This window comes from Echinops telfairi, unplaced genomic scaffold (genome assembly GCF_000313985.2).
Source record: "Echinops telfairi isolate 266 unplaced genomic scaffold, ASM31398v2 ScPeMD7_3533;HRSCAF=4204_1, whole genome shotgun sequence".
Lineage (NCBI taxonomy): Eukaryota > Metazoa > Chordata > Mammalia > Afrosoricida > Tenrecidae > Echinops > Echinops telfairi.
The window spans coordinates 28,165,877-28,176,870 of NW_022107432.1; the positions used below are offsets into that span (position 1 = coordinate 28,165,877).

General features: G+C 42.9%; 1 protein-coding gene across 1 annotated transcript in view; it reads right to left on the reverse strand.

The window, feature by feature from the left end:
• The window catches only part of DNAH8 (dynein axonemal heavy chain 8), a 369,956-nt gene that overhangs the window by 348,980 nt on the left and 9,982 nt on the right, over positions 1–10,994 (reverse strand). The window contains exons 4-5 of the mRNA XM_045294778.1: positions 4,799–4,975; positions 2,896–3,009 (exon numbers count right to left, since the gene is read on the reverse strand). Coding sequence (XP_045150713.1) covers positions 2,896–3,009; positions 4,799–4,975 — 291 coding nt within the window. The remainder of the gene's footprint in view (positions 1–2,895; positions 3,010–4,798; positions 4,976–10,994) is intronic.

Consider the following 10,994-nt stretch of genomic DNA (forward strand, 5'->3'; position numbering starts at 1 on the left):
GGCTGTAAACTCCTTGCTTCAACGGTTCTCAGACTAAGTGTATACGAGACACCAAGCTCACTGCCACGGAGTCCACTCCGACTCTATACAGAGCTTCCCAGGCGGTGGACCTTTGGGGGAGTAGACCCTTGTGGTTCAAAGTCCACCGCTTACCCGACCACACCACCAGCATCCTTAACCTATCTGTGCACGGTATTAAAAGCCCTGCATGGGGCAAAGCTGGAGGCTTGAGTCTACCCAGGGAAACCTCAGAAGAAAGACCTGGTGATCCCTTCTTGAAAACTCAGCCATTGAAAACCCTCCAGGGCACAGCTCTCCTCTGACACTCTCGGGGTCTCCAGGCATCGGGCTTGCCTTCTATACGTGACATACATAATCATGCATGTGCCAGAAGTACAATTCTAGGATGGCTACCATGAAGCATCATACATAAAACTCATTAAATGCATTCACTAGCAACGGAATCACAGGTCCCCTGTACTTTTCCCACCCACATGACAGTTACAAACGAAACAGTCACTACCCGTTGCTTTTAATGAAAGTGAAGAAAACAAGGGGTAAAAATCAAAAAACATTTATTAAAACTACAGGAGTTGTGGGTGGATGAGTGGGAAGCAATTACACGACTCAGTCCTATTGGTATTGTCATCCTACACCAGAAAATATAAATGTGGAAAACGGAGCCCCAAAGGTTCAACAACAACCAAGTATTCGTTATAAGGCATTCCGTGGCAAGAGCCACTGAACAACACTTGTAAATTACTAGGCTGAAGAGAGCTGACAATTGGATGAAGTCAGCCCCGTCTTTTGAATCACGGATTTGAAATTTTGAAATTCGCCCTGACATGCAGAGGTCTTCATCATAATTGTATCTTTCCTCCAAGTTTGGTTTTCTACAGAGAAACTTTAAGTGTCTAGAAAAGTACAGAGAACAGTGTAATGACCACCTATGCTCATCACTGGGTTTGACAACTTCCATGCTTTTGCTAGATTTGCTTCAGCTTTCTGTTTTTCACATCAAGAGATAACCTGCAGCGAGTCCTCGAATAGGCTTCAGGTAGACGCGGATTTAATCTTAGCATCTTCAGCGCTTCCAAGGACCCCCACGTGGCTTTTGTGACACATGATAATTCTAATTTCTCTCCCACGTGAATTTTAATGACACCTATTGGAAAGGGGAAGGAGCCTTGGTGACACTACAGGTTAGGCCTCCGGCTGCAGCTCAAACCCACCAGCAAATCCCCAGGAAAAGAAAAGGCTGCCTGCTCCCACCCAGATAGCAGTCTCAGAAATGCTCTATAAGATCACTGTCGGTCAGAACCCACTTGATGGCACTGTTGAGTAAGTGATCGGCTGCTAACTGAAAGGCTGGTGGTTTGAGCCCACCAGCAGCTCCAAGGAGGAATGATGAAGCTGTTGTGGGCTCCTATAAAGGTTTAAACCAGGGGTGGGGAACCCTTTCTCTGGCAAGGGCAATTATATATTTAGAACATCTTTCACAGGCCGTCCTGGTCAACTAATAGTATTGCTGGAACTGCTTCTCTTTGGTGAGGCTTGTGATATTAGCTGATAATGACAACTTTGTGGGCCTTATATGGACTGTGGGTGGGCCATACCCCAGCCCTGACTTACAGCCTAGGAAACCCTATATAGGGTCACTATGAGCCACAATTCAACTCAGTGGCACTGGGTTTAGTGGGTAGCTTTTACACTGGGGAATATCTACAGTGGTTACGTGACCTCTTAAGTGGCCCCTAAGGATCCTCACCCTCATAGTACGTATCTGTATCCTTACAGAATCCCTTCCTCCTGAGCATAGGTGAACTGACTACTACTGGCTTGCTTCTAATAACAGAATACAAGAGACGTGATAGAATCTCACTCCCAAAATGAGATTACAAAAAGACTAGCTTCCAACCTTTGCGCTCTCGCTCTCATTTTCTCCTAGATCACCCCCCTCAGGGGAAGAGCTGCCTGCTGGGAGAAGCCCCACGTGGTGAGGGACTGGGATATGCCCACAACCTGCCACACAAGAGAGCCTGGAAGCGGATTCTCCCCCACGGGACTTTTCCTTCGCTGAGACTGCCACGGCCCATTCACAGTGTGTCCACACCACTGGGAGACCTTGGAGCTGAGGGGCTCAGCCAAGCTGCATCTGCAGTTCTAACCCACAGAAACTGTGATGCAATGAATGCTTATTGTTTCAAAAGGCTCAATTCTGGGGTGATTTGTGCTGCAGCAATAGATAACTAGTGCATCTGCTTTGCCTAATTCAAAAAAGAAATCGTACACATGGAATCCAGGTCAGATAAACCTCTCCGGAACAGAAATGGGAGTAGCGATACCAGGAGGGTAGGGGAAAGTGGGGGGAGGAGGGGGAGAAGTGGGAACTGATTGTAATGATTGACACATAACTACACACCACACAACACAACCCCACACCCCCCAGGGGGGGATGAACAACAGAAACCATGGGGGAAGGGAGACAGCGGTCAGTGTAAGATATGAAAATAATAATAATTTATAATTTACCGAGGGGTCAAGAGGGTGGGAAGGGAGGAGGAAGGAAAAAAGAGGAGCTGATACCCAGAGCTCAAGTAGAAAGTAAATGTTTAGAAAATGATGATGGCAACATATGTACAAATGTGCTTGATACAATTGATGTATGGATTGTTATAAGAGCTGTAAGAGTACTCAATAAAATGATCTTTAAAAAGTTGTACTTGTGATATTGCTATGTTCCAATATTCAATATCATTTCAAACACATGATGTATATGCTAACATGTTCCCCACAGGTTTTTCACATTTTTCCTCACATGTACACATTGTCTTTTTAAACTGCATTTATTACATGAGTTAATTTTAGAAGTTGTATTTTATAAAACATACTTACTAGGTCATAGTTATAGAGAGGCTGACATACTTTTTCCAGCGTGTATAAATATCTGACATTGTCTTTTGATTCGTTTGCTGTATCAGTGATTCTTGCATCCAATTCACGCCAGTTCTAAGAAAAAGTATACAAGAATGCTATTTAAACGTTCAAATATGTCAATGTGTTAAAGTATATTTGAGAAGCGCAAACTATCTTCACCCATATCTCTAGGCTGGAACTGGGCCTGCTTCTACCTTAAGTAACTTCTCCAGATTCACTATTTATGCCATTATTTTACTCTGGGCCCTTAAGAGTTAAAAGTTATTAAAACACAATGTTGTTCCCAGAAGACATTTTTATTAGTAAAGTAGACTCATTCTGAAATCAACACTTTTCCTGGCAATGGGCCACCAAATAGTTCATGCTCAGAAAATGCTAGTTATGAGCTCTTTTTGTGAAGAAGCCTGTCTCCTCGTAGCCGCTACTCACTCGATCTGCTCGTGCCTGGCAGAGCCTCTGGGGACACACAGTAGCCCTTCAGTTACTGGAAGACAGCCACCACTAGGTCTTCCGTTTAAGGGTAACCATTCCTGTGCATTCACCTAGTGGTGGTCTTGATGCCTTCCACATCTTGGCCCGTCCTTTAGATATTCACTTGTTTATATTAGCATCACTCTTAATATGCACACCTCAGAAGTGAAAACAAGGCTTTGGGTGTGATACAATTATGCTGAGAAAAATTTCATTTTATGGAAACTGTATTTCTCTTGCACATGAGGTTTCCCTAAATGGGAATCAACTCAATACCCACTAGGACTAGTATACTTCTCATAACTGACTTCTCACAGGTAATTTGGATTAATTTCAGGAAAACTGTTGTGTCTTTTTCCTACTTTCATTGGTCAGTTTAATTTCTTGGTAGCAGGATTTGTATTTATTCTTAAGAAATGGTGCCTTCCTATACACTGACCACTCTTCCATTTGAGGGATGTAAAATCCAGGATTTGTCTGATCTTGGTCGGACATGAATACAAGTAACATGGTGGCGGTCCAGTGAGTGCTGAAAGGGGCGTTTTCCCCTTGACCCTATCTATACAACTTCACCTCAGTGAGCCCGACTGGTTTATAACTTCAAAAACAATTTTAAAATGAAGGGCAACCACTCTTCTGGTCATCACCCCTACAGTATTCACTGCCAACGAGTCTATTCTGACTCACAGCAATCCTACAGGACAGAGTTTATCCGGGTTACTAAGACTGTTGATCTTTACCGGAGTAGAAAGCCTCATCTTTCTCCCTTGGAGTGGCTGGTGGCTTCAAACTGCTGACCTTGTGGTTAGCAGCTTCGTGCGTAGCCTACTGTGCCACCAGGGCTCTCCGCCCCATCGTTGTAGTATGTCGTTGAAATTGGTGTGTGGATTGGAACTATCCAGGACGACTTATATTTGGGTTTTGGTTTTTCCCTGCTGCTGCTGGGGCACTCGGGTCTGGCGAGTGTCTACTTAGAATACCTGGAGAGACCCACCCCTCCTGCAGGGGTAATTAGCATCGCAGGGTGTCACTGGAGTCACTGGGCTCAGGTCTGCCTATAGGTGTCCCTGAGCAGTACATGCCCATGCTGCCCAAGGGTTCGTTGTAGACTTGGATGGCCAATGCATTGAGAAACAATTCCATCGCCTTTTAATATTGTCCCTTAATAAAGGCTTCTCAGATGCCCAAAAACTACAATTGGTGAAATGTTGAGAAATAAAACTTCCTAGCTCCACTTCCTTTCCCCCTTCGGAAAATGACTGTGGCGCAGAAGGCCCTCCTGGGGGCGGAACTCCTCTGAGCACGTGACTGTGGCGCGCTGCAGAAGGCAGGCAGATTGTGTCCTGGCTGCTCCTAAGTATACACAAGACGAAGACCGAAGGCCTTTTACCTTTAACAACTTGGAGTGTGCGACATTTAACACATTAATGACAGCTTTACAACTGGGTCCCTTAATCTGCTCGATGATGTAATTGAATTTGGCTGACATGCGTTTCCAGTGCTCCAATTCCGTGAGCGGGCCTGAGTCGTCAGCTTCTTTCCGCATCTGCTCACTCTCAATAAGTACCTGCAATTAAAATTATTTAGAGACTGTAGAAATACCACATTCCTCTTTGTCAAAAAAAATATATATATATTTTTTTCTCTTTCAAAAGAAGCTCTCTGGAGAAAAAAAATCAATTCCAACTCACAGCAACCCTGTAATACAGAGCAGAACTGTCCCAGATGGCTTCTGACACTACAAAGCTTTATGGAAATAGATAGCCTCCCAAGGAGAAACTGGTGGGTTTGAACTGCTGGCCTTGTATTAGTAGCTCAATGTGTAACCTACAATGCCACCAGAGCTCCTATTAAAACACTATCAGGATAAATAATATGAAACACTGAGTAAATTTTTTTTAACTCTTAACAAACCAGGACTAGAGGGAGGTAGTGGGGAGGGAGGAGGAAAAATGAGGAGTTGATGCCAGGGGCTTAGGTGGAGAGCAAATGTTTTGAGAATGATGAGGGTAATGAATGTACAAATGTGCTTTATACAATTAGTGTATGTATGGATTGTGTGTGATAAGAGTTGTATGAGCCCCCAATAAAATGATTAATTAAAAAAAAACAGGAATAGAAGCCTTTTTTTTAACATGAAGAATACTCTCTATCAAAACTCTACAGCAAATATCACACTTAAATGTGAAATCTTTGAAAATATCACTTTATTCATTTTAATTTTTAAAATTTATTATTAATTGGGAGTAAATACATATAGCATAGCATATCATTACATAGTTCAATCATGTCAAGCACTCTTGTACAATCGCTACCACAATCGGTTTTTAAAAGAAAATATCACTTTAGAAGCATGGGCAAAGCAAGTTGTCTAATACCAACTCTTCAATTCAACATGGTGACAGGGACCCTAGAATAAGGTAAAGAAAGTAAAGCGAAGATTGAAGGATTGAAAATTTTAAAAGTTATGTCATCACAGATGATTTGATTGTCTACATTGGTGGTGCAGTGGGTTATGCACTGGGCTGCTAACCACAAGGTCAGCAGTTCAAAACTCCCAGCCACTTCACAGGAGAAAGGGGAGGCTTTCTCCCATAAAGAGTTATGGTCTCAGAAACCAACAGGGGCTGTTCTGCCCTGGCCTACAGGGTTACTATGAGTTGAAGTTGACTTGATGGCAGTGAGTTTTGGTGTTGAGAAGACTATCTAAAGGCAAACTCACAATTAAATAAACAAATTTGGTAAGTTTGCTGTAGGTACGCACACACGAGTAGGATTTCTTGAGAAGTCACGTAATAATTTGAAAACATTACTTCTAAAGAGGTACTATTTTCAATAGCAAGTAATAATAAGCCAAACAACTCAAACTCACTGCCATAGAGTTGATTCCTACTCAAAAGGACCCTACAGGACAGGGCAGAACCGCCCAATGGTTGCCAAGTTGACACATCTTTACAGGAACAGAACATCTCATCTTTCTCCTGAGGAGCAGCGGGTGGGTGTGCACTGCTGACCCTGCTGTGAACAGCCACACGTGGAGCCCATCACGCCACCAGGGCTCTTTCAATAATAATAAGGTACCAGATTGCTACAAGAAACCAAAAGAGACCTACATGACTGGAAGACTATTACATGTCTCTGGAGAGGAAATGTCAATACTGCACAAAGGAACCGACAAGTAAAGTGCAACTCGGATCCAAATCCCACCTAGTCTTTAAAGACCTGGGAAAAGCTCATCACTGACTTTATATGAAGAGGGAAGAGACCCAGGACAAGCCGAGAACTCCTTAAAGAAGAACAAAACTGGAAGCCTCAAAACCTATTACACTGGCCCAGTAGGTTAAAAAGCCTGGTGTTGGTATAAGAAGAGATACATAGACCAATGGAACAGAATAGAAAATCCAGAAATCATCCCATTGACCGACAGACAACTGATCTCCAACAAACAGCCATAAAACCATAAATTCAAAAGAAGGAGTCTCTTCAACAAATGGTGCAGGCACAATTGGATCTCCCTCTGCAGAGGAATGATACAAGACCCATCCCACACCCCATGGACAAAAAAGAACTCAAGATGGACCAAAGACCTAAATGTAAGTCCCAGAGCTATAAAGACCACCGATGAGAAAAGAGAGACAAAGTTGAGTGCCCTACTGCAGGACATAGACAAAATATCAACTATACCAAAGGAACACCCAGTAGAAGATGAAATGGATGAGTGGTAATGCACCTACCGACATGAGATTCTAGTGTGCATCAAAGGCTTCATCAAAAGGGAACTCAAGGAGTGGGGAAAATTTTTGGAAATGGCACAATGGACAAGTGACTGATCTCTGAAATCTACAGAGAACTGCAACACCTCAAGAAGAAAAAGATGAATAAGCCAATTTTTAAAATGGGCAAAGGGCATGAACAAACAGCTGACCAAAGATGACACCCGAATGGCCCACAAACATGAAGAAATGCTCACAGTCGCTAACCGCCTGAGAGATGCACATCAAAGCAACAATAAAGATCACCTCACACAAACAAAGACAGCTAAATCAAAACAAAACCATAAAATAGCAAATGCTGGTGAGGGTGCAGAAAGATTGAAACTTTCACACATTGCCCGTGAGACCGTGAGTGGGTACAACCATGGATAAAGTGATATGGTGGTCTCCAAACACCGAGCCCAGAAACTCCAAAGCAACCCCCGTGCTCTATACAGACCCTAAAGAAGAACAAGTCATACCATAACAGACATATGCCTACCCATGTCCTGCACAGCTCTGTTGACAATAGCAAGAAGATGGAAACAAGCCCATCAGTAGAAGCAAAGATAAAGAAGCTTTGGTCCATATACTCAACGGAATACTATACATCCCTGAAAAACCGAGGAGGAAGCCAACAAACACCTCGTGGCAAGGATGCACGTGGGAATAGTATGCTGAGTGAAATTAGCTGATCCAAAAAGGACAAATATGGTATGAGCCCATCGAAATGAAGAAAGAAAGAAAGAGAGAGAGGGAGGGAGGGAGGGAGAGGGGGGGAGGGGGGAGGGAGGGAGGAAGGAAATGACAAAAAACGTTCATGCCAAAGGGAACGGACTTTGGAGGTCACTATGGTGGGTACCGCAATAAAGTTATGATGAAACAACAGACGAGAAGACTAGAGCAGGATTGGCAAATTTTTGAGAGGGAGGAGCCAAGCTTGTCCCTCTCAACAATTAAAAATATATATTCAAGAGCCATAAATAAATGTTTACAAACAAATGAAATCACCACTATCTGAATAAGAGCCTGTAAAACTTTCCAATTTTACTTCAGAGCCACCGGTACTGAAAAGAGTTGCACATGGCTCGTAAGCTGAAGGTTATTGACCCCTGGGCTAGAGGATTGGCGTGTATTCCTTTGGGTGTAGAATATGATAATACTCTATGAGAGAGAAAGGAGAAGTCAAAGGAGGTGGGGTAGGGGAAGATATTGGAGGGTTGATAAGTATTTTGAATTGTTGAATACAAAACTGATAATCTGAAATGTAAACCCAACTGAATTCACAATTTAAACTTTTTTTAAAAATACTTTAAAAAAATCATTTTATTAGGGGCTCATACAACTCTTATCACAATCCATACATACATCAATTGTGTAAAGCACGTTTGTACATTCATTGCCCTCCTCATTCTCAAAACATTTGCTCTCCACTTAAGCCCCTGGCATCAGCTCCTCATCCCTCCCCTCCCCGCCCCCCACCATCATGAACCCTTCATAATTTATAAATTATTATTTTGTCATATCTTACATTGTCTGACGTCTCCCTTCACCCACTTTTCTGTTGTCCATCCCCCAGAGAGGAGGTTATATGTAGATCCCTGTAATCGGTTTCCCCTTTCCACCCCACCTTCCCTCCACCCTCCCTGTATCGCCACTCTCACAACTGGTCCTCAAGGGATCATCCGTCCTGGATTACCTGTGTTTCCAGTTCCTATCTGTACCAGTGTACAGCCTATGGTCTAGCCAGATTTGTAAGGTAGAATTGGGATCATGATAGTGGGGGGGAGGTAGGAAGCATTTAGGAACTAGAGGAAAGTTGTATGTTTCATTGTTGCTACACTGCACCCTGGCTGGCTCATCTCCTCTCCACGACCCTTCCATAAGGGGATGTCCAGTTGCCTACAGATGGGCTTTGGGTCTCCACTCTGCACTCCCCCTCATTCACAATGATATGATTTTTTGTTCTGATGATGCCTGATACCTGATCCCTTAGAAATTTCGTGATCACTTTTATTGGGGGCTCTTACAACTCTTATACCATTCCATACATCAATTGTATCAAGCCTATTTGTACATATGTTGCCATCATCATTTTCTAAACATTTACTTTCTATTTGAGCCCATAGTATCAGCTGCTCTTTTTTCCCTCCCTCTCCCTACCCACCACCCTCGAAAACATTTTAATCATGCAAAAGAAGATCTAAATAAATGACCTTATGTAATATTCATGGATGAAAAAATCCAATTATATAGAGTTAACAATTTCCATTAAATTATTTTCTATATTCAATAAAATCCCAATAAAAATCTCAATAGGGGTTCTTGTGGTTTTTATAAGCTGAACTTAAAATTAATTTGGAGAGACAGTGAACAAAAAAAATGTAAAATTTTGAAGAAAAATACAGAGAAGAGACTTGCCATACCAAATAATGAGCTAATGAAAGGTTATAGAAATGTAAACAGGGCAGTATGAGCACAAACAGTAGACCAATGGAACTGGCAAAGAGGTCTAGAAATTTGGTTGTATGACCTAGGTGACATGATAAATTAGGAAAACCTCTGGGGAAAATACGATAGCTATAAAGTAGAAATTAGATTCCCAACTCATGCCACATACAAAAATAAAAATTATAAGTGGATGAAAAACCTAAATGACAAAATTTTTTTAAGGAAATGAAGGAGGTCGACAGGGTCAGCCCCAATCAGAACCAAACTCACAAACACACACACACACACACACACACACACACACCTTAGTAGTATGTGCTACAGAGGACAACACTAAGCCTACAGGTTAGGGAGAGGGGCCGGCCTGCTGCGACCACACAGAAGCAAACTAAGAAAGAAAATGAGAGAGTGAGGGACTAGACCCCACACTGGCACACCAAGCCCTGAGGATGACGTCCCTGCATGGAGCTGCTAAGGCACAGAGAGGACTGTAGGGCCGACAACAGCTCCAGACATGATGTCCCCTTGCTGGAGCACATCATGACAGAGGACAATACTGGGGACACATGGCGGGCAGTGAGTCTGGTCTGACCACCCCCACAATGGGCAAACCAAGAAGGGAACATAACAGATCAGTAATGGGTCCAAAGCAAAGCCACAAAACCCCTGAAGAGCCCCAAAAATAGACTTCAGGCTAGAAGGGCAGTTCCCAGAACCACCCAGGACTGGTGGAGGGACTTTTAATTATGTAAGCTTTTTCGATTTGGGGTGGGTTTTTTTTCTTTTCTTTAAAAGCAACAACAAGGAGGACAGAGATCCAGGGGGTGTTGGAGCAACAGCAATCTAGCTGAGAGGAATTACTAAGAGGCAGAAGAAGGGCAAGCATGATAGTGGGGCAGGAAGAAGGTAAAAGGAAATAGAAAGATCTAGGAAGCAAAGCTATGGATCGAGGTAAAAACATAAGTGTGCACTTATGTAAATACATTAATTCATTAAAATATAGGTATTGGCCTGTGTACATGACCTCCGCTTAAGCCCTGCCTCAAAGCAAGAACACTTTGTTCTAACAACCTGGCATTCTGTGATGCTCACCCTCCTGACATAATCACTGAAGACAAAATGGGTGCATAAGCAAATATGGTGAAGAAAGCTGATGGTGCCCGGCTTATCAAAAGATATAGCATCTGGGATCTTAAAGGCTTGAAGTTAAATAAGAGGCCATCTACCAGAGAAGGAGCAAGCCCACATGGAAAAAGCAACACCAGCCTGTGAGATTATGAGGGTCGATGGAATCAAGTAACAGGCACCAGAAGACCCAAAACAAAAATAAAAACATTGTGGAGAATGAGGGGTATCAGAGTAGAGATCCAAAACCCATCTGTA